We start from the raw sequence: 25,126 nt of genomic DNA on the forward strand, positions 1-25,126 counted from the left end.
GGTAAACAAATCATACCCAGGGGTGACAGAAGCCCCGCACTCACACCCCACACAGAAATCTCAACTACCAGGAAGGATACTTATGCTAATGCCTGAAAGCCGCTCTGGTTCTGAAAATTACAGTGCAAAGAGAATGGAAAAATACTTAAAAGAACACTTTCATTATAGTCTCCAGTACCAACTATTAGAAATGCCAAGTTTACTGGGCCTAAGCATGTTTTTGTCTGTGAAAGCTATCCTATGCTTAAGGATGCAGAGACCAACCTTATGACAATTAGGGTGAAAAGTACTTCGGAAAGATACCATATAGTTCTCCACCGAGCGGTCATTTCAAAAGTTGTGCCACACACCTCTTGGAATGATCCAGTTAGTTTGGCCTAGCCTTCCATTGGTCTGGAGAAGGAATCGCCATTCCTAGCTGATGAATCAAATAATTCTGAAAGGAACGGTGAAAAGTGCGGATCCTGTTTCAGTCTTTAGACTTAAACAGGCTCCGCACTATTCACCTCTCACACAAAGGCGCACTTCTCATGTCTGGCGCTAGTCCAACAAACCCAGGACTGACAGAGGTCCTGCACTTGCCACCCCAGAAAAATATCTATCTCCAAAGAAGGATCCTTACGCTAACGGTTGAAAAGTGCTCCCGTTCCGGAAACAGTGGTGAAAGGATGGTGAAATAATACGGAAAACAGTCGTATCTTCAAAGGCTGTGGTGCCAGGGATGGGAAATACCAACCTACCTGGGCCTCAGTAGAGTTTTCTCTGCGAAAAGCATCATAGGCTTAAGGATGCAGAGACCAAACTTATCACTGTTACGGTGCAAAACGCTATGGAAATGGCACAGAATTTCCAACATACTGGATATTTCCAAAGGGTCAGGATGAAATCTGTAGCACGATCCGCACTTTTCCCATCTCTTCCAAATATGCACTTACCAACTCTGGAGGTAAACAAATCATACCCAGGGGTGACAGAAGCCCCGCACTCACACCCCACACAGAAATATCAACTACCAGGAAGGATACTTATGCTAATGCCTGAAAGCCGCTCGGGTTCTGAAAATTACAGTGCAAAGAGACTGGAAAAATACTTAAAAGAACACTTTCATTATAGTCTCTAGTACCAACTATTAGAAATGCCAAGTTTACTGGGCCTAAGCATGTTTTTGTCTGTGAAAACTATCCTATGCTTAAGGATGCAGAGACCAACCTTATGACAATTAGGGTGAAAAGTGCTACGGAAAGATACCACATAGTTCTCCACCTAGCGGTCATTTCAAAAGTTGTGCCACACACCTCTTGGAAAGATCGAGTTACTTTGGCCTAGCCTTCCATTGGTCTGGAGAAGGAATCGCCATTCCTAGCTGATGAATCAAATAATTCTGAAAGGAACGGTGAAAAGTGCGGATCCTGTTTCAGTCTTTAGACTTAAACAGGCTCCGCACTATTCACCTCTCACACAAAGGCGCACTTCTCATGTCTGGCGCGAGTCCAACAAACCCAGGACTGACAGAGGTCCTGCACTTGCCACCCCAGAAAAATATCTCATCTCCAAAGAAGGATCCTTACGCTAACGGTTGAAAAGTGCTCCCGTTCCTGAAACAGTGGTGAAAGGATGGTGAAATAATACGGAAAACAATCGTATCTTCAAAGGCTGTGGTGCCAGGGATGGGAAATACCAACTTACCTGGGCCTCAGTAGAGTTTTCTCTGCGAAAAGCATCATAGGCTTAAGGATGCAGAGACCAACCTTATCACTGTTACGGTGCAAAACGCTATGGAAATGGCACAGCATTTCCAACATACTGGTTATTTCCAAAGGGTCAGGATGAAATCTGTGGCACGATCCGCACTTTTCCCCTCTCTGGGAAATATGCACTTACCAACTCTGGAGGTAAACAAATCAAACCCAGGGCTGACAGAAGCCCCGCACTCACACCCCACACAGAAATCGCAACTACCAGGAAGGATTCTTATGCTAATGCCTGAAACCCGCTCTGGTTCTGAAAATTACAGTGCAAGCACAGTGGAAAAATACTTAAAAGAACACTTTCTTCATAGTCTCTAGTACCAACTATTGGAAATGCCAAGTTTACTGGGCCTAAGCATGTTTTTGTCTGTGAAAGCTATCCTATGCTTAAGGATGCAGAGACCAACCTTATGACAATTAGGGTGAAAAGTACTACGGAAAGATACCACATAGTTCTCCACCTAGCGGTCATTTCAAAAGTTGTGCCACACACCTCTTGGAATGATCGAGTTACTTTGGCCTAGCCTTCCATTGGTCTGGAGAAGGAATCGCCATTCCTAGCTGATCAATGAAATGATTCTGAAAGGAACGGTGAAAAGTGCGGATCCTGTTTCAGTCTTTAGACTGAAACAGGATCCGCACTATTCACCTCTCACACAAAGGCGCACTTCTCATGTCTGGCGCTAGTCCAACAAACCCAGGACTGACAGAGGTCCTGCACTTGCCACCCCAGAAAAACATCTCATCTCCAAAGAAGGATCCTTACGCTAACGGTTGAAAAGTGCTCCCGTTCCTGAAACAGTGGTGAAAGGATGGTGAAATAATACGGAAAACAATCGTATCTTCAAAGGCTGTGGTGCCAGGGATGGGAAATACCAAGTTACCTGGGCCTCAGTAGAGTTTTCTCTGCGAAAAGCATCATAGGCTTAAGGATGCAGAGACCAACCTTATCACTGTTACGGTGCAAAACGCTATGGAAATGGCACAGAATTTCCAACATACTGGATATTTCCAAAGTGTCAGGATGAAATCTGTAGCACGATCCGCACTTTTCCCATCTCTTCCAAATATGCACTTACCAACTCTGGAGGTAAACAAATCATACCCAGGGGTGACAGAAGCCCCGCACTCACACCCCACACAGAAATCTCAACTACCAGGAAGGATACTTATGCTAATGCCTGAAAGCCGCTCTGGTTCTGAAAATTACAGTGCAAAGAGAATGGAAAAATACTTAAAAGAACACTTTCATTATAGTCTCCAGTACCAACTATTAGAAATGCCAAGTTTACTGGGCCTAAGCATGTTTTTGTCTGTGAAAGCTATCCTATGCTTAAGGATGCAGAGACCAACCTTATGACAATTAGGGTGAAAAGTACTTCGGAAAGATACCATATAGTTCTCCACCGAGCGGTCATTTCAAAAGTTGTGCCACACACCTCTTGGAATGATCCAGTTAGTTTGGCCTAGCCTTCCATTGGTCTGGAGAAGGAATCGCCATTCCTAGCTGATGAATCAAATAATTCTGAAAGGAACGGTGAAAAGTGCGGATCCTGTTTCAGTCTTTAGACTTAAACAGGCTCCGCACTATTCACCTCTCACACAAAGGCGCACTTCTCATGTCTGGCGCTAGTCCAACAAACCCAGGACTGACAGAGGTCCTGCACTTGCCACCCCAGAAAAATATCTATCTCCAAAGAAGGATCCTTACGCTAACGGTTGAAAAGTGCTCCCGTTCCGGAAACAGTGGTGAAAGGATGGTGAAATAATACGGAAAACAGTCGTATCTTCAAAGGCTGTGGTGCCAGGGATGGGAAATACCAACCTACCTGGGCCTCAGTAGAGTTTTCTCTGCGAAAAGCATCATAGGCTTAAGGATGCAGAGACCAAACTTATCACTGTTACGGTGCAAAACGCTATGGAAATGGCACAGAATTTCCAACATACTGGATATTTCCAAAGGGTCAGGATGAAATCTGTAGCACGATCCGCACTTTTCCCATCTCTTCCAAATATGCACTTACCAACTCTGGAGGTAAACAAATCATACCCAGGGGTGACAGAAGCCCCGCACTCACACCCCACACAGAAATCTCAACTACCAGGAAGGATACTTATGCTAATGCCTGAAAGCCGCTCGGGTTCTGAAAATTACAGTGCAAAGAGACTGGAAAAATACTTAAAAGAACACTTTCATTATAGTCTCTAGTACCAACTATTAGAAATGCCAAGTTTACTGGGCCTAAGCATGTTTTTGTCTGTGAAAACTATCCTATGCTTAAGGATGCAGAGACCAACCTTATGACAATTAGGGTGAAAAGTGCTACGGAAAGATACCACATAGTTCTCCACCTAGCGGTCATTTCAAAAGTTGTGCCACACACCTCTTGGAAAGATCGAGTTACTTTGGCCTAGCCTTCCATTGGTCTGGAGAAGGAATCGCCATTCCTAGCTGATGAATCAAATAATTCTGAAAGGAACGGTGAAAAGTGCGGATCCTGTTTCAGTCTTTAGACTTAAACAGGCTCCGCACTATTCACCTCTCACACAAAGGCGCACTTCTCATGTCTGGCGCGAGTCCAACAAACCCAGGACTGACAGAGGTCCTGCACTTGCCACCCCAGAAAAATATCTCATCTCCAAAGAAGGATCCTTACGCTAACGGTTGAAAAGTGCTCCCGTTCCTGAAACAGTGGTGAAAGGATGGTGAAATAATACGGAAAACAATCGTATCTTCAAAGGCTGTGGTGCCAGGGATGGGAAATACCAACTTACCTGGGCCTCAGTAGAGTTTTCTCTGCGAAAAGCATCATAGGCTTAAGGATGCAGAGACCAACCTTATCACTGTTACGGTGCAAAACGCTATGGAAATGGCACAGCATTTCCAACATACTGGTTATTTCCAAAGGGTCAGGATGAAATCTGTGGCACGATCCGCACTTTTCCCCTCTCTGGGAAATATGCACTTACCAACTCTGGAGGTAAACAAATCAAACCCAGGGCTGACAGAAGCCCCGCACTCACACCCCACACAGAAATCGCAACTACCAGGAAGGATTCTTATGCTAATGCCTGAAACCCGCTCTGGTTCTGAAAATTACAGTGCAAGCACAGTGGAAAAATACTTAAAAGAACACTTTCTTCATAGTCTCTAGTACCAACTATTGGAAATGCCAAGTTTACTGGGCCTAAGCATGTTTTTGTCTGTGAAAGCTATCCTATGCTTAAGGATGCAGAGACCAACCTTATGACAATTAGGGTGAAAAGTACTACGGAAAGATACCACATATTTCTCCACCTAGCGGTCATTTCAAAAGTTGTGCCACACACCTCTTGGAATGATCGAGTTACTTTGGCCTAGCCTTCCATTGGTCTGGAGAAGGAATCGCCATTCCTAGCTGATCAATGAAATGATTCTGAAAGGAACGGTGAAAAGTGCGGATCCTGTTTCAGTCTTTAGACTGAAACAGGATCCGCACTATTCACCTCTCACACAAAGGCGCACTTCTCATGTCTGGCGCTAGTCCAACAAACCCAGGACTGACAGAGGTCCTGCACTTGCCACCCCAGAAAAACATCTCATCTCCAAAGAAGGATCCTTACGCTAACGGTTGAAAAGTGCTCCCGTTCCTGAAACAGTGGTGAAAGGATGGTGAAATAATACGGAAAACAATCGTATCTTCAAAGGCTGTGGTGCCAGGGATGGGAAATACCAAGTTACCTGGGCCTCAGTAGAGTTTTCTCTGCGAAAAGCATCATAGGCTTAAGGATGCAGAGACCAACCTTATCACTGTTACGGTGCAAAACGCTATGGAAATGGCACAGAATTTCCAACATACTGGATATTTCCAAAGTGTCAGGATGAAATCTGTAGCACGATCCGCACTTTTCCCATCTCTTCCAAATATGCACTTACCAACTCTGGAGGTAAACAAATCATACCCAGGGGTGACAGAAGCCCCGCACTCACACCCCACACAGAAATCTCAACTACCAGGAAGGATACTTATGCTAATGCCTGAAAGCCGCTCTGGTTCTGAAAATTACAGTGCAAAGAGAATGGAAAAATACTTAAAAGAACACTTTCATTATAGTCTCCAGTACCAACTATTAGAAATGCCAAGTTTACTGGGCCTAAGCATGTTTTTGTCTGTGAAAGCTATCCTATGCTTAAGGATGCAGAGACCAACCTTATGACAATTAGGGTGAAAAGTACTTCGGAAAGATACCATATAGTTCTCCACCGAGCGGTCATTTCAAAAGTTGTGCCACACACCTCTTGGAATGATCCAGTTAGTTTGGCCTAGCCTTCCATTGGTCTGGAGAAGGAATCGCCATTCCTAGCTGATGAATCAAATAATTCTGAAAGGAACGGTGAAAAGTGCGGATCCTGTTTCAGTCTTTAGACTTAAACAGGCTCCGCACTATTCACCTCTCACACAAAGGCGCACTTCTCATGTCTGGCGCTAGTCCAACAAACCCAGGACTGACAGAGGTCCTGCACTTGCCACCCCAGAAAAATATCTATCTCCAAAGAAGGATCCTTACGCTAACGGTTGAAAAGTGCTCCCGTTCCGGAAACAGTGGTGAAAGGATGGTGAAATAATACGGAAAACAGTCGTATCTTCAAAGGCTGTGGTGCCAGGGATGGGAAATACCAACCTACCTGGGCCTCAGTAGAGTTTTCTCTGCGAAAAGCATCATAGGCTTAAGGATGCAGAGACCAAACTTATCACTGTTACGGTGCAAAACGCTATGGAAATGGCACAGAATTTCCAACATACTGGTTATTTCCAAAGGGTCAGGATGAAATCTGTAGCACGATCCGCACTTTTCCCATCTCTTCCAAATATGCACTTACCAACTCTGGAGGTAAACAAATCATACCCAGGGGTGACAGAAGCCCCGCACTCACACCCCACACAGAAATATCAACTACCAGGAAGGATACTTATGCTAATGCCTGAAAGCCGCTCGGGTTCTGAAAATTACAGTGCAAAGAGACTGGAAAAATACTTAAAAGAACACTTTCATTATAGTCTCTAGTACCAACTATTAGAAATGCCAAGTTTACTGGGCCTAAGCATGTTTTTGTCTGTGAAAACTATCCTATGCTTAAGGATGCAGAGACCAACCTTATGACAATTAGGGTGAAAAGTGCTACGGAAAGATACCACATAGTTCTCCACCTAGCGGTCATTTCAAAACTTGTGCCACACACCTCTTGGAAAGATCGAGTTACTTTGGCCTAGCCTTCCATTGGTCTGGAGAAGGAATCGCCATTCCTAGCTGATGAATCAAATAATTCTGAAAGGAACGGTGAAAAGTGCGGATCCTGTTTCAGTCTTTAGACTTAAACAGGCTCCGCACTATTCACCTCTCACACAAAGGCGCACTTCTCATGTCTGGCGCGAGTCCAACAAACCCAGGACTGACAGAGGTCCTGCACTTGCCACCCCAGAAAAATATCTCATCTCCAAAGAAGGATCCTTACGCTAACGGTTGAAAAGTGCTCCCGTTCCTGAAACAGTGGTGAAAGGATGGTGAAATAATACGGAAAACAATCGTATCTTCAAAGGCTGTGGTGCCAGGGATGGGAAATACCAACTTACCTGGGCCTCAGTAGAGTTTTCTCTGCGAAAAGCATCATAGGCTTAAGGATGCAGAGACCAACCTTATCACTGTTACGGTGCAAAACGCTATGGAAATGGCACAGCATTTCCAACATACTGGTTATTTCCAAAGGGTCAGGATGAAATCTGTGGCACGATCCGCACTTTTCCCCTCTCTGGGAAATATGCACTTACCAACTCTGGAGGTAAACAAATCAAACCCAGGGCTGACAGAAGCCCCGCACTCACACCCCACACAGAAATCGCAACTACCAGGAAGGATTCTTATGCTAATGCCTGAAACCCGCTCTGGTTCTGAAAATTACAGTGCAAGCACAGTGGAAAAATACTTAAAAGAACACTTTCTTCATAGTCTCTAGTACCAACTATTGGAAATGCCAAGTTTACTGGGCCTAAGCATGTTTTTGTCTGTGAAAGCTATCCTATGCTTAAGGATGCAGAGACCAACCTTATGACAATTAGGGTGAAAAGTACTACGGAAAGATACCACATAGTTCTCCACCTAGCGGTCATTTCAAAAGTTGTGCCACACACCTCTTGGAATGATCGAGTTACTTTGGCCTAGCCTTCCATTGGTCTGGAGAAGGAATCGCCATTCCTAGCTGATCAATGAAATGATTCTGAAAGGAACGGTGAAAAGTGCGGATCCTGTTTCAGTCTTTAGACTGAAACAGGATCCGCACTATTCACCTCTCACACAAAGGCGCACTTCTCATGTCTGGCGCTAGTCCAACAAACCCAGGACTGACAGAGGTCCTGCACTTGCCACCCCAGAAAAACATCTCATCTCCAAAGAAGGATCCTTACGCTAACGGTTGAAAAGTGCTCCCGTTCCTGAAACAGTGGTGAAAGGATGGTGAAATAATACGGAAAACAATCGTATCTTCAAAGGCTGTGGTGCCAGGGATGGGAAATACCAAGTTACCTGGGCCTCAGTAGAGTTTTCTCTGCGAAAAGCATCATAGGCTTAAGGATGCAGAGACCAACCTTATCACTGTTACGGTGCAAAACGCTATGGAAATGGCACAGAATTTCCAACATACTGGATATTTCCAAAGTGTCAGGATGAAATCTGTAGCACGATCCGCACTTTTCCCATCTCTTCCAAATATGCACTTACCAACTCTGGAGGTAAACAAATCATACCCAGGGGTGACAGAAGCCCCGCACTCACACCCCACACAGAAATCTCAACTACCAGGAAGGATACTTATGCTAATGCCTGAAAGCCGCTCTGGTTCTGAAAATTACAGTGCAAAGAGAATGGAAAAATACTTAAAAGAACACTTTCATTATAGTCTCCAGTACCATCTATTAGAAATGCCAAGTTTACTGGGCCTAAGCATGTTTTTGTCTGTGAAAGCTATCCTATGCTTAAGGATGCAGAGACCAACCTTATGACAATTAGGGTGAAAAGTACTTCGGAAAGATACCATATAGTTCTCCACCGAGCGGTCATTTCAAAAGTTGTGCCACACACCTCTTGCAATGATCCAGTTAGTTTGGCCTAGCCTTCCATTGGTCTGGAGAAGGAATCGCCATTCCTAGCTGATGAATCAAATAATTCTGAAAGGAACGGTGAAAAGTGCGGATCCTGTTTCAGTCTTTAGACTTAAACAGGCTCCGCACTATTCACCTCTCACACAAAGGCGCACTTCTCATGTCTGGCGCTAGTCCAACAAACCCAGGACTGACAGAGGTCCTGCACTTGCCACCCCAGAAAAATATCTATCTCCAAAGAAGGATCCTTACGCTAACGGTTGAAAAGTGCTCCCGTTCCGGAAACAGTGGAGAAAGGATGGTGAAATAATACGGAAAACAGTCGTATCTTCAAAGGCTGTGGTGCCAGGGATGGGAAATACCAACCTACCTGGGCCTCAGTAGAGTTTTCTCTGCGAAAAGCATCATAGGCTTAAGGATGCAGAGACCAAACTTATCACTGTTACGGTGCAAAACGCTATGGAAATGGCACAGAATTTCCAACATACTGGTTATTTCCAAAGGGTCAGGATGAAATCTGTAGCACGATCCGCACTTTTCCCATCTCTTCCAAATATGCACTTACCAACTCTGGAGGTAAACAAATCATACCCAGGGGTGACAGAAGCCCCGCACTCACACCCCACACAGAAATCTCAACTACCAGGAAGGATACTTATGCTAATGCCTGAAAGCCGCTCGGGTTCTGAAAATTACAGTGCAAAGAGACTGGAAAAATACTTAAAAGAACACTTTCATTATAGTCTCTAGTACCAACTATTAGAAATGCCAAGTTTACTGGGCCTAAGCATGTTTTTGTCTGTGAAAACTATCCTATGCTTAAGGATGCAGAGACCAACCTTATGACAATTAGGGTGAAAAGTGCTACGGAAAGATACCACATAGTTCTCCACCTAGCGGTCATTTCAAAAGTTGTGCCACACACCTCTTGGAAAGATCGAGTTACTTTGGCCTAGCCTTCCATTGGTCTGGAGAAGGAATCGCCATTCCTAGCTGATGAATCAAATAATTCTGAAAGGAACGGTGAAAAGTGCGGATCCTGTTTCAGTCTTTAGACTTAAACAGGCTCCGCACTATTCACCTCTCACACAAAGGCGCACTTCTCATGTCTGGCGCGAGTCCAACAAACCCAGGACTGACAGAGGTCCTGCACTTGCCACCCCAGAAAAATATCTCATCTCCAAAGAAGGATCCTTACGCTAACGGTTGAAAAGTGCTCCCGTTCCTGAAACAGTGGTGAAAGGATGGTGAAATAATACGGAAAACAATCGTATCTTCAAAGGCTGTGGTGCCAGGGATGGGAAATACCAAGTTACCTGGGCCTCAGTAGAGTTTTCTCTGCGAAAAGCATCATAGGCTTAAGGATGCAGAGACCAACCTTATCACTGTTACGGTGCAAAACGCTATGGAAATGGCACAGCATTTCCAACATACTGGTTATTTCCAAAGGGTCAGGATGAAATCTGTGGCACGATCCGCACTTTTCCCCTCTCTGGGAAATATGCACTTACCAACTCTGGAGGTAAACAAATCAAACCCAGGGCTGACAGAAGCCCCGCACTCACACCCCACACAGAAATCGCAACTACCAGGAAGGATTCTTATGCTAATGCCTGAAACCCGCTCTGGTTCTGAAAATTACAGTGCAAGCACAGTGGAAAAATACTTAAAAGAACACTTTCTTCATAGTCTCTAGTACCAACTATTGGAAATGCCAAGTTTACTGGGCCTAAGCATGTTTTTGTCTGTGAAAGCTATCCTATGCTTAAGGATGCAGAGACCAACCTTATGACAATTAGGGTGAAAAGTACTACGGAAAGATACCACATAGTTCTCCACCTAGCGGTCATTTCAAAAGTTGTGCCACACACCTCTTGGAATGATCGAGTTACTTTGGCCTAGCCTTCCATTGGTCTGGAGAAGGAATCGCCATTCCTAGCTGATCAATGAAATGATTCTGAAAGGAACGGTGAAAAGTGCGGATCCTGTTTCAGTCTTTAGACTGAAACAGGATCCGCACTATTCACCTCTCACACAAAGGCGCACTTCTCATGTCTGGCGCTAGTCCAACAAACCCAGGACTGACAGAGGTCCTGCACTTGCCACCCCAGAAAAACATCTCATCTCCAAAGAAGGATCCTTACGCTAACGGTTGAAAAGTGCTCCCGTTCCTGAAACAGTGGTGAAAGGATGGTGAAATAATACGGAAAACAATCGTATCTTCAAAGGCTGTGGTGCCAGGGATGGGAAATACCAAGTTACCTGGGCCTCAGTAGAGTTTTCTCTGCGAAAAGCATCATAGGCTTAAGGATGCAGAGACCAACCTTATCACTGTTACGGTGCAAAACGCTATGGAAATGGCACAGAATTTCCAACATACTGGATATTTCCAAAGTGTCAGGATGAAATCTGTAGCACGATCCGCACTTTTCCCATCTCTTCCAAATATGCACTTACCAACTCTGGAGGTAAACAAATCATACCCAGGGGTGACAGAAGCCCCGCACTCACACCCCACACAGAAATCTCAACTACCAGGAAGGATACTTATGCTAATGCCTGAAAGCCGCTCTGGTTCTGAAAATTACAGTGCAAAGAGAATGGAAAAATACTTAAAAGAACACTTTCATTATAGTCTCCAGTACCAACTATTAGAAATGCCAAGTTTACTGGGCCTAAGCATGTTTTTGTCTGTGAAAGCTATCCTATGCTTAAGGATGCAGAGACCAACCTTATGACAATTAGGGTGAAAAGTACTTCGGAAAGATACCATATAGTTCTCCACCGAGCGGTCATTTCAAAAGTTGTGCCACACACCTCTTGGAATGATCCAGTTAGTTTGGCCTAGCCTTCCATTGGTCTGGAGAAGGAATCGCCATTCCTAGCTGATGAATCAAATAATTCTGAAAGGAACGGTGAAAAGTGCGGATCCTGTTTCAGTCTTTAGACTTAAACAGGCTCCGCACTATTCACCTCTCACACAAAGGCGCACTTCTCATGTCTGGCGCTAGTCCAACAAACCCAGGACTGACAGAGGTCCTGCACTTGCCACCCCAGAAAAATATCTATCTCCAAAGAAGGATCCTTACGCTAACGGTTGAAAAGTGCTCCCGTTCCGGAAACAGTGGTGAAAGGATGGTGAAATAATACGGAAAACAGTCGTATCTTCAAAGGCTGTGGTGCCAGGGATGGGAAATACCAACCTACCTGGGCCTCAGTAGAGTTTTCTCTGCGAAAAGCATCATAGGCTTAAGGATGCAGAGACCAAACTTATCACTGTTACGGTGCAAAACGCTATGGAAATGGCACAGAATTTCCAACATACTGGATATTTCCAAAGGGTCAGGATGAAATCTGTAGCACGATCCGCACTTTTCCCATCTCTTCCAAATATGCACTTACCAACTCTGGAGGTAAACAAATCATACCCAGGGGTGACAGAAGCCCCGCACTCACACCCCACACAGAAATATCAACTACCAGGAAGGATACTTATGCTAATGCCTGAAAGCCGCTCGGGTTCTGAAAATTACAGTGCAAAGAGACTGGAAAAATACTTAAAAGAACACTTTCATTATAGTCTCTAGTACCAACTATTAGAAATGCCAAGTTTACTGGGCCTAAGCATGTTTTTGTCTGTGAAAACTATCCTATGCTTAAGGATGCAGAGACCAACCTTATGACAATTAGGGTGAAAAGTGCTACGGAAAGATACCACATAGTTCTCCACCTAGCGGTCATTTCAAAAGTTGTGCCACACACCTCTTGGAAAGATCGAGTTACTTTGGCCTAGCCTTCCATTGGTCTGGAGAAGGAATCGCCATTCCTAGCTGATGAATCAAATAATTCTGAAAGGAATGGTGAAAAGTGCGGATCCTGTTTCAGTCTTTAGACTTAAACAGGCTCCGCACTATTCACCTCTCACACAAAGGCGCACTTCTCATGTCTGGCGCGAGTCCAACAAACCCAGGACTGACAGAGGTCCTGCACTTGCCACCCCAGAAAAATATCTCATCTCCAAAGAAGGATCCTTACGCTAACGGTTGAAAAGTGCTCCCGTTCCTGAAACAGTGGTGAAAGGATGGTGAAATAATACGGAAAACAATCGTATCTTCAAAGGCTGTGGTGCCAGGGATGGGAAATACCAACTTACCTGGGCCTCAGTAGAGTTTTCTCTGCGAAAAGCATCCTAGGCTTAAGGATGCAGAGACCAACCTTATCACTGTTACGGTGCAAAACGCTATGGAAATGGCACAGCATTTCCAACATACTGGTTATTTCCAAAGGGTCAGGATGAAATCTGTGGCACGATCCGCACTTTTCCCCTCTCTGGGAAATATGCACTTACCAACTCTGGAGGTAAACAAATCAAACCCAGGGCTGACAGAAGCCCCGCACTCACACCCCACACAGAAATCGCAACTACCAGGAAGGATTCTTATGCTAATGCCTGAAACCCGCTCTGGTTCTGAAAATTACAGTGCAAGCACAGTGGAAAAATACTTAAAAGAACACTTTCTTCATAGTCTCTAGTACCAACTATTGGAAATGCCAAGTTTACTGGGCCTAAGCATGTTTTTGTCTGTGAAAGCTATCCTATGCTTAAGGATGCAGAGACCAACCTTATGACAATTAGGGTGAAAAGTACTACGGAAAGATACCACATATTTCTCCACCTAGCGGTCATTTCAAAAGTTGTGCCACACACCTCTTGGAATGATCGAGTTACTTTGGCCTAGCCTTCCATTGGTCTGGAGAAGGAATCGCCATTCCTAGCTGATGAATCAAATGATTCTGAAAGGAACGGTGAAAAGTGCGGATCCTGTTTCAGTCTTTAGACTGAAACAGGCTCCGCACTATTCACCTCTCACACAAAGGCGCACTTCTCATGTCTGGCGCGAGTCCAACAAACCCAGGACTGACAGAGGTCCTGCACTTGCCACCCCGTAAAAATATCTCATCTCCAAAGGAGGATCCTTACGCTAACGGTTGAAAAGTCCTCCCGTTCCTGAAACAGTGGTGAAAGGATGGTGAAATAATACGGAAAACAATCGTATCTTCAAAGGCTGTGGTGCCAGGGATGGGAAATACCAACCTACCTGGGCCTCAGTAGAGTTTTCTCTGCGAAAAGCATCATAGGCTTAAGGATGCAGAGACCAACCTTATCACTGTTACGGTGCAAAACGCTATGGAAATGGCACAGAATTTCCAACATACTGGTTATTTCCAAAGGGTCAGGAAGAAATCTGTAGCACGATCCGCACTTTTCCCATCTCTTCCAAATATCCAGTTTCCAACTCTGGAGGTAAACAAATCAAACCCAGGTCTGACAGAACCCCAGCACTCACACCCCAAACAGAATCTCAACTACCACGAAGGATTCTTATGCTAATGCCTGAAACCTGCTGTGGTTCTGAAAATTACAGTGCAACCACAGTGGAACAATACTTAAAAGAACACTTTCTTTATAGTCTCTAGTACCAACTATTGGAAATGCCAAGTTTACTGGGCCTCAGCATGCTTTTGTCTGTGAAAACTATCCTATGCTTAAGGATGCAGAGACCAACCTTATGACAATTAGGGTGAAAAGTGCTATGGAAAGATACCACATAGTTCTCCAGCTAGCGGTTATTTCAAAAGTTGTGCCACACACCTATTGGAAAGATCGAGTTACTTTGGCATTGCCTTCGATTGGTCTGGAGAAGGAATCGCCATTCCTAGCTGATAAATCAAATGATTCTGAAAGGAATGGTGAAAAGTGCGGATCCTGTTTCAGTCTTTAGACTGAAACAGGATCCGCACTATTCACCTCTCACACAAAGGCGCACTTCTCATGTCTGGCGCTAGACCAACAAACCCAGGACTGACAGAGGTCCTGCACTTGCCACCCCAGAAAAATATCTCATCTCCAAAGAAGGATTCTTACGCTAACGGTTGAAAAGTGCTCCCGTTCCTGAAACAGTCGTGAAAGGATGGTGAAATAATACGGAAAACAATCGTATCTTCAAAGGCTGTGGTGCCAGGGATGGGAAATACCAAGTTACCTGGGCCTCAGTAGAGTTTTCTCTGCGAAAAGCATCCTAGGCTTAAGGATGCAGAGACCAACCTTATCACTGTTACAGTGCAAAACGCTATGGAAATGCCACAGAATTTCCAACATACTGGTTATTCCCAAAGTGTCAGGATGAAATCTGAAGCACCATCCACACTTTTCCCACCTCAGGCAAATATGCACTTACCAAGCTGGAGGTAAACAAATCAAACCCAGGGCTGACAGAAGCACCGCACTCACACCCCACACAGAAATCTCAACTACCAAGAAGGATTCCTATGCTAATGCCTGAAAGCCGCTCTGGTTTTGAAAATTACAGTGCATAGAGAGTGGAAAAATACTTAAAAGAACACTTTCTTTATAGTGTCTAGTACCAGCTATTCGAAATGCCAAGTTTACTGGGCCTCAGCATGCTTTTGTCTGTGAAAACTATCCTATGCTTAAGGATGCAGAGACCAACCTTATGACAATTAGGGTGAAAAGTGCTACGGAAAGATACCACATAGTTCTCCACCTAGGGATTATTTCAAAAGTTGTGCCACACACGTCTTGGAAAGATCGAGTTACTGTGGCCTAGCCTTCGACTGGTCTGGAGAAGGAATCGCCATTCCTAGCTGATGAATCAAATGATTCTGAAAGGAACGGTGAAAAGTGCGGATCCTGTTTCAGTCTTTAGACTGAAACAGGATCCGCACTATTCACCTCTCACACAAAGGCGCACTTCTCATGTCTGGCGCTAGTCCAACAAACCCAGGACTGACAGAGGTCCTGCACTTGCCACCCCAGAAAAATATCTCATCTCCAAAGAAGGATTCTTACGCTAACGGTTGAAAAGTGCTCCCGTTCCTGGAACAGTGGTGAAAGGATGGTGAAATAATACGGAAAACAATCGTATCTTCAAAGGCTGTGGTGCCAGGGATGGGAAATACCAACTTACCTGGGCCTCAGTAGAGTTTTCTCTGCGAAAAGCATCCTAGGCTTAAGGATGCAGAGACCAACCTTATCACTGTTACGGTGCAAAACGCTATGGAAATGGCACAGAATTTCCAACATATTGGTTATTTCAAAAGTGTCAGGATGAAATCTGAAGCACCATCCACACTTTTCCCATCTGACACAAATATGCACTTACCAACTCTGGAGGTAAACAAATCAAACCCAGGGCTGACAGAAGCTCCGCACCTACACCCCACACAGAAATCTGAACTACCAGGAAGGATTCTTATTGTAATGCCTGAAACCCGCTCTGGTTCTAAAAATTTCAGTGCAAAGAGAGTGGAAAAATACTTAATAGAACACTTTCTTTATAGTCTCTAGTACCTAATATTGGAAATGCCAAGTTAACTGGGCCTCAGCTTGCTTTTGTCTGTGAAAACTATCGTATGCTTAAGGATGCAGAGACCAACCTTATGACAATTACAGTGAAAATTGCTACAGAAAAGTACCACATAGTACTCCACCTAGTGGTTATTTCAAAAGTTGTGCCACACACGTCTTGGAAAGATCGAGTTACTGTGGCCTAGCCTTCGACTGGTCTGGAGAAGGAATCGCCATTCCTAGCTGATGAATCAAATGATTCTGAAAGGAACGGTGAAAAGTGCGGATCCTGTTTCAGTCTTTAGACTGAAACAGGATCCGCACTATTCACCTCTCACACAAAGGCGCACTTCTCATGTCTGGCGCTAGTCCAACAAACCCAGGACTGACAGAGGTCCTGCACTTGCCACCCCAGAAAAATATCTCATCTCCAAAGAAGGATTCTTATGCTAACGGTTGAAAAGTGCTCCCGTTCCTGAAACAGTGGTGAAAGGATGGTGAAATAATACGGAAAACAATTGTATCTTCAAAGGCTGTGGTGCCAGGGATGGGAAATCCCAACTTACCTGGGCCTCAGTAGAGTTTTCTCTGCGAGAAGCATCATAGGCTTAAGGATTCAGAGACCAACCTTATCATTGTTACGGTGCAAAACGCTATGGAAATGGCACATAATATCCAACATACTGGTTATTTCTAAAGCCTCAGGATGAAATCTGTAGCACGATCCGCACTTTTCCCCTCTCTGGGAAATATGCACTTACCAACTCTGGAGGTAAACAAATCAAACCCAGGGCTGACAAAAGCCCCGCACTCACACCCCACAAAGAAATCTCAACTACCAGGAAGGATTCTTATGCTAATGCCTGAAACCCGCTATGGTTCTGAAAATTACAGTGCAACCACAGTGGAAAAATACTTAAAAGAACACTTTCTTTATAGTCTCTAGTACCAACTATAGGAAATGCCAAGTTTACTGGGCGTCAGCATGCTTTTGTCTGTGAAAACTATCCTATGCTTAAGGATGCAGAGACCAACCTTATGACAATTAGGGTGAAAAGTGCTACGGAAAGATACCACATAGTTCTCCACCTAGGGATTATTTCAAAAGTTGTGCCACACACGTCTTGGAAAGATCGAGTTACTGTGGCCTAGCCTTGGACTGGTCTGGAGAAGGAATCGCCATTCCTAGCTGATGAATCAAATGATTCTGAAAGGAACGGTGAAAAGTGCGGATCCTGTTTCAGTCTTTAGACTGAAACAGGATCCGCACTATTCACCTCTCACACAAAGGCGCACTTCTCATGTCTGGCGCCAGTCCAACAAACCCAGGACTGAGAGAGGTCCTGCACTTGCCACCCCAGAAAAATATCTCATCTCCAAAGAAGGATCCTTACGCTATCCTTTGAAAAGTGCTCCCGTTCCTGAAACAGTGGTGAAAGGATGGTGAAATAATACGGAAAACAATCGTATCTTCAAAGTCTGTGGTGCCAGGGATGGGAAATACCAACTTACCTGGGCCTCAGTAGAGTTTTCTCTGCGAAAGGCATCATAGGCTTAAGGATGCAGAGACCATCCTTATCACTGTTAAGGTGCAAAACGCTATGGAAATGGCACAGAATTTCCAACATACTGGTTATTTCCAAAGTGTCAGGATGAAATCTGTAGCACGATCCGCACTTTTCCCATCTCTTCCACATATGAACTTAGCAACTCTGAAGGTAAACAAATCAAACCCAGGGCTGACAGGAGCCCAGCACTCACACCCCACACAGAAATTTCAGCTACCAGGAAGGATTCTTATGCTAATGCGTTAATCCCCCTCTGGTTCTGAAAATGATGGTGCAACCACAGTAGAATAATACTTAAAAGAACACTTTCTTTATAGTCTCTAGTACCTACTATTGGAAATGCCAAGTTTACTGGGCCTCAGCATCCTTCTGTCTGTGAAAACTATCCTATGCATAAGGACGCAGAGACCAACCTTATGACAATTATGGTGAAAAGTGCTACAGAAAAATACCACATAGTTCTCCACCTAGCAGTTATTTGAAAAGTTGTGCCACACACTTCTTGGAAAGATCGAGTTACTTTGGCCTAGACTTCCATTGCTCTGGAGAAGGAATCGCCATTCCTAGCTGATGAATCAAATGATTCTGAAAGGAACAGTGAAAAGTGCGGATCCTGTTTCAGTCTTTAGACTGAAACAGGATCCGCACTATTTACCTCTCACACAAAGTCGCACTTCTCATGTCTGGCGCTAGTCCAGCAAACCCAGGACTGACAGAGGTCCTGCACTTGCCACCCCATAAAAATATCTCAACTCCAAAGAAGGATACTTACGCTAACGGTTGAAAAGTGCTACTGTTCTCGAAAGAGTGGTGAAAGGATGGTGAAATAATACTGAAAACAATCGTATCTTGAAAGGCTCTGGTGCCAGGGATGGGAAATACCAAGTTACCTGGGCCTCAGTAGAGTTTTCTCTGCGAAAAGCATCATAGGCTTAAGGAGGAAGAGACCAACCTCATCACTGTTATGGTGCAAAACGCTATGGAAATGGCACATAATTTCCAACATACTGGTTATTTCCACAGTGTCAGGATGAAATCTGAAGCACGATACACACTTTTCCCACCTCAGGCAAATATGCACTTACAAACTCTGGAGGTAAAGAAATCAAACCCAGGGCTGACAGAAGCACCGCACTTACACCCAACACAGAAATCTCAACTACCAGGAAGGATTCTTACGCTAATGCCTGAGACCCGCTCTGGTTCTGAAAATTACAGTGCAACCACAGTGGAAAAATACTTAAAAGAACACTTTCTTTATAGTCTCTAGTACCAACTATTGGAAATGCCAAGTTTACTGGGCCTCAACATGCTTTTGTCTGTGAAAACTATCCTATGCTTAAGGATGCAGAGACCAACATTATGACAATTAGGGTGAAAAGTGCTACAGAAAAATACCACATAGTTCTCCACCTAGCAGTTATTTGAAAAGTTGTGCCACACACTTCTTGGAAGGATCCAGTTACTTTGGCCTAGTCTTCCATTGCTCTGTAGAAGGAATCGCCATTCCTAGGTGATGAATCAAATGATTCTGAAAGGAACGGTGAAAAGTGCGGATCCTGTTTCAGTCTTTAGACTGAAACAGGATCCGCACTATTCACCTCTCACACAAAGTCGCACTTCTCATGTCTGGCGCTAGTCCAACAAACCCAAGACTGACAGAGGCCCTGCACTTGCCACCCCTGAAAAATATCTCATCTCTAAAGAAGGATTCTTGCACTAATGGTTGAAGAGAGCTCCCATTCTCGGAACAGTGGTGAAAGGATGGTCAAATAATACAGAAAACTATCGTATCTTCAAAGGCTCTGGTGCCAGGGATGGGAAATACCAAGTTACATGGGCCTCAGTAGAGTTTTCTCTGCGAAAAGCATCATAGGCTTAAGGATGCAGAGACCAACCTCATCACTATTACGGTGCAAAACGCTATGGAAATGGCACATAATTTCCAACATACTGGTTATTTGCAAAGTGTCAGGATGAAATGTGTAGCACGATCTACATTTTTGCCATCTCTGGCAAATATGCACTTACCAACTCTGGAGGTAAACAAATCAAACCCAGGGCTTACAGAAGCCGGGCACTCACACCCCACACAGAAATCTCAACTACCAGGAAGGATTCTTATGCTAATGCCTTAAACCTGCTCTGGTTCTCAAAATCATGGTGAAACCACAGTGGAACAATACTTAAAAGAACACTTTCTTTATAGTCTCTAGTAGCAACTATTGGAAATGCCAAGTTAACTGGGCCTCAGCATGCTTCTGTCTGTGAAAATTATCCTATGCTTAAGGATGCAGAGACCAACCTTATGACAATTATGGTTAAAAGTGCTATGGAAAAATACCACATAGTTCTCCACCTAGCGGTTATTTGAAAAGTTGTGCCACACACCTCTTGGAAAGATCCAGTTACTTTGGCCTAACCTTCGATTGGTCTGGAGAAGGAATCGCCATTCCTAGCTGATGAATCAAATGATTCTGAAAGGAACAGTGAAAAGTGCGGATCGTGTTTCAGTCTTTAGACTGAAATAGGATCCGCACTATTCACCTCTCACACAGAGGCACACTTCTCATGTCTGGTGCTAGTCCAACAAACCCAGGACTGACAGAGGCCTTGTACTTGCCACCCCAGAAAAATATCTCATCTCTGAAGAAGGATTCTTATGCTAAGGGTTGAAAAATGCTCCTGTTCTTCAAACAGTGGTGAAAGGATGGTGAAATAATACTGAAAACAGTCGTCTCTTGAAAGGCTGTGGTGCCAGGGATGGGAAATACCAACTTACCTGGGCCTCAGTAGAGTTTTCTGTGCGAAAAGCATCATAGGCTTAAGGATGTAGAGACCAACCACTATTATGGTGAAAAACGCTATGGAAATCGCAAATAATTACCAACATACTGATTATTTCAACAGTGTCAGGATGAAATCTGAATCACAATCCACACTTTTCCCATCTCTTGCAAATATGCACTTACCAACTCTGGAGGTAAACAAATCAAACACAAGGGTGACAGAAGCCCCACACTCACACCCCACATAGAAATCTGAACTAGGAGGAAGGATTCTTATTCTAATGCGTGAAACCTGCTCTGGTTCTGAAAATAATCGTGAAACCACAGTGGAATAATACTTAAAAGAACACTTTCTTTATGGTCTGTAGTACCAACTATTGGAAATGCCAAGTTTCCTGGGCCTCAGCATACTTTTGTCTGTGAAAACTATCCTATGCTTAAGGATGCAGAGACCAACCTTATGACAATTATGGTGAAAAGTGCTATGAAAAAATACCAAATAGTTCTCAACGTAGCGGTTATTTCAAAAGTTGTGCCACAAACCTCTTGGAAAGATCCAATTCCTTTGGCCTAGCCTTCGATTGGTCTGGAGAAGAAATCGCCACTCCTGTCTGATGAATCAAATGATTCTGAAAAGAACAGTGAAAAGTGCGGGTCCTGTTTCAGTCTTTAGTCCCCTGAGTAAGTAATTTACCTACAATTCCTGTCTCCCTAAAGTGCATGAAAACAAACTGTAACCCTGCTCCCTCAGGACCTCTTACTCAGTGTTGGATTTGTGGATCCCTGGGCCATAGTTACTCATCTTGGCTCAGAATAAATCTCTTTAAATTATGTTACAGAAGTTGTATTTTTCTGTAAACAGAATTTTAACAAATATTTGAATCCCTTGCTTGTTCCAAGCAATGTATTAGGTGTTGAGAAAACAAAGGTGTGTAATACATGGCCTCTGTTCATGAGAACTAGTAGTGTATTGGAGAGGATATTGAGCAAGTGCCTGCAGTAAAGAGTTTTGGATACTCTGTAGGGAGGACAGTGGGTTAACGAAAGAAGTGGTTAATTCAGCAGGATTTATGATGGAAGTGACTTGGAATGGTTTTAAATAGGTCATACTTGAACCTTATATAAAGTAAGATAAGTAGAAGTAGGGTTGTTGAATAGGCCTGGTGGGTATATTCCTAGGAGAGAGATGTACCTGAAGAGAAAAATGCTGTTTAGATCATGGAATGTCTTACATGTTGTATATTGTATTATTAATTAGGACTTTATGTTGTAACAGAGAGATCAGCTTAATGGTAAAGAGGTTGCAGTGAGCTATGATGATGCCACTGCACTCTAGCCAGGGTGACAGAGCGAGACACTGACTCCAAAAAAAAAAAAGAAAAGAAAAAAAAACATATATATAGACACACATACACGTATGTGTGGGTGTGGATGTGTATGGTGGTGTTAAGAACACTGAAGAAAAATAAAACAGTAAGAAGAATGCAGAATGGCATACCGAATGAGAATAGAAGCACTTCCTATTATGTACTTTCGTATTGTTTTTCCCCACTGGACTATAAACCTATGAAGCCATGGATTTTGTATATTTTGTTCCTTCTCTATCACCAGTGGTAGGACAATGCCTTTGTGTCCTAGAACAAGTGTATTGGAGGGTCGACAAACACTGGGATTCATCTGCCAAATTCACAAATATTCTATAGCAATCTAGGAAGAAGTGCTTTGCCGTCTTGGTCCAGCTGAAGAAATAAGAAAACTATTTGACAGATAGCTGTAGAACAAAGTGGAAATCCAGAAGCTTCTCAATTGATTTTATAAGAGAATAATTGGCAACCAGGAATTAATAAACAACTAGTTTTGTCCAGGCTAATACATACTATTTGGGATTGAATTAGTTAGCTCAGGCTGCCATAACAATAGACCACAAACTAGATGACTTAAACAATAGAAATTTATTGACCGGTGCGGTGGCTCACGCCTGTAATCCTAGAGGCCGAGGTGGCTGGATTGTTTGAGCTCAGGAGTTCAAGACCTGCCTGAGCAAGAGTGAGACCCCGTCTCTACTAAAAAAAATAGAGAAAGAAATTATCTGGACAGCTAAAATTATATATAGAGAGAAAAAGATCAGCCAGGCATGGTGGCACATGCCTGTAGTCCCAGCTACTGGGAGGCTGAGGCAGAAGGATTGCTTAAGCCCAGGAGTTTGAGGTTGGTGTGAGCTAGGCTGACGCCACGGCACTCACTCTACCCAGGGCAACAGAGTGAGACTCTGTCTCAAAAAAATAAAGAAATTTATTTTTTCACAGTTCTGGAGGCTAAAAGTCACAGATCAAGGTGTCAGCTGGGTTGGTTTCTGGTGAGGCTTTTCTTCCTAACTTGTGGAAGACTGCCTTTTTGCTGTGTCCTCACATGGCCTTTCCTCTGTGTGCATGTTGAGGAGAGAGGACAACCTCTGGTGTCTCTTCTTGTTCTTTTTCTTTTTCTTTTAAAATAAGGATACCAGTCATTTTAGATTAGGGCCCTACCCTTAAGACCTCATTTAACCTTAATTAGCTTCTGAATGGCCCTATCTCCACATACAGTCACTTTGAGGTTAGGGCTTCAACATAGTGATTTTGTTCATACACAATTCACTCCATAACAGGGTCATAAACATTAAGTGTTATTAATTTTATGTATATATCCTGTCTGTGACAGTAATTCTTTCATTGTTTTCAGGTATGATACATAATGAGGCTGATATGGAACTCGTGGGAACATAGGGAACATAGCAGGCTCAGGCTCAGCATGTACCTTGGAAGGCAAAGGTAAGAATGGAGCCTGGGGGGAAAAAGATAGTTTTCCTAGGACTGGAAGCACCCCTAGTTATAAACCCTGGCCTTGTTTGTTTTAGGTACTTATTAGTTGTTGAATGATGAGATAAGTTGGGAATGTAGTCAAAGTTAGATTGTTTTTTACATTGCTTCTTACTCCAAGGAAAGGCACAGGTTTACTACCACTCAGCTAGTTTTGCCCCAAACTCTACCTTTTGCCTTCGTTCGCTAAAGCCCCCTGCTGAGACCACCGAAGGCAAACGGTGACACTTTTTTAAATGTGCCCTTGATCCCTGATTTTAAAACTTGCCTTCTGTATAGATTACTGTCGCCCACAAAATCTAACAATCATAAAGCTATGACCCATAGTCAATTTTCAAAAACTCAAGTCCTTTACTTGTCCATCTTGGACTTTATGCAGGAAATACATAATTTCCCCAGGTGATGACGATAATGAGATGAAACTACTTTCCCCTAAGTCCTCTTTATTGTTACAACGTTGTTAATACCATAAATAAAATTTGGAGGCAAAAGAAAATGGAAAAATCAGAAACTACACTTTTACCTTATTCAGTACTTTTTAAACTGACAAACATGAAAAAGCAGTACCAATAAGTCAAAGAACTCTCGTCAAGCCCCACCTTCCGCCCTCTACAGAGGTATAAAAACAGAAGCAAACTAGGGCTAGGACTGACTCACAAACTCAAGTCTACCTCCGCCACTGGAGAGGCAGCACGATTGGCGCCGGCATACCCTCTGGAAACGCCTCACCGCGGTCTGCGACGAGGCCGGAAGTGACGCAAAACCTGCGACGCTAGCGCCTGCCTCCAGTTGCAGCCTGATCCCGGCTTCAGTCGGTGCGGAGACGGCGGACTTTGTTCGCATGGTTACAGCAGAGGGATCATGACGGGGAAGAAGTCTTCCCGGGAGAAGCGGCGCAAACGTAGCGGCCAGGAGGCAGCGGCGGGGCTCGCGGCCCCAGACCTCGTGCCTGCCCTTGCCAGTGGCGGCAGTGGAAGTACCAGCGGCTGCGGGACCGTCAGTTGCTGTGGGAACGCCAGCTTCAGTGGAAGCGTCACCGGGGGTGGGAGCGGGGGCAGCTGCTGGGGCGGGAGCAGTGAGCGCCGGAAGCGGAGGAGCACCGACTCATCCTCCAGCGTCTCGGGCTCTTTGCAGCAGGTGCGTGCGCGCTCCTCTCGCCGCTTCCCGGGACTGCTTTTTTGGAAGAAGGCTGACTACCGGCGGGATGGGATGCCGGCTGGAGCTAATTAAGTGTGGCAATCCCAAGTGTTCACTGGTGCTTGAGGTTCATAGTCCTAAATTCTGGCGAACCTTTCACTCTCATGTCTTGAACTTCTGCTTTCTGGATTTACTGATCAGCTAACTTTTTTTTTTTTTTTTAAACTTATGGCCCCTTCCACTCCTGTGATCTCACTCTCCTTGAAGAGTATGGGTTGGAAGCTAGCTTTCATTGCCCTGGGGAGCCATACGCTTTACTTCTCTCTTGGCCTTCACCTTTTAGTAGATTATGGTTAACTCCACATTGCAGATGAGAAAATTGAAACCCAAAGAGGTTAAGGAACTTTACCCAGGGTCACAGTTTGTTAGTAGCTCCTAGACTTAAATTCGATATCTGACTTTACAAAAGCCATGTTCATTATGCTCCATCAAACTGCCAAGATACCGCTGCCTTAAAAAATAGTTTA

The 25,126-nt window shown here is 44.1% G+C and overlaps 1 protein-coding gene across 1 annotated transcript in view; it reads left to right on the forward strand.

Annotated features, from left to right (window-relative positions):
* Positions 1-24,228: 24,228 nt before the first annotated feature.
* The window catches only part of CAAP1 (caspase activity and apoptosis inhibitor 1), a 59,245-nt gene continuing 58,347 nt past the window's right edge, over positions 24,229-25,126 (forward strand). The window contains exon 1 of the mRNA XM_045562775.1: positions 24,229-24,599. Coding sequence (XP_045418731.1) covers positions 24,324-24,599 — 276 coding nt within the window. The 5' untranslated portion in view covers positions 24,229-24,323. The remainder of the gene's footprint in view (positions 24,600-25,126) is intronic.

The sequence above is a fragment of the Lemur catta genome, chromosome 10, assembly GCF_020740605.2.
Source record: "Lemur catta isolate mLemCat1 chromosome 10, mLemCat1.pri, whole genome shotgun sequence".
Taxonomy (NCBI): Eukaryota; Metazoa; Chordata; class Mammalia; order Primates; family Lemuridae; genus Lemur; species Lemur catta.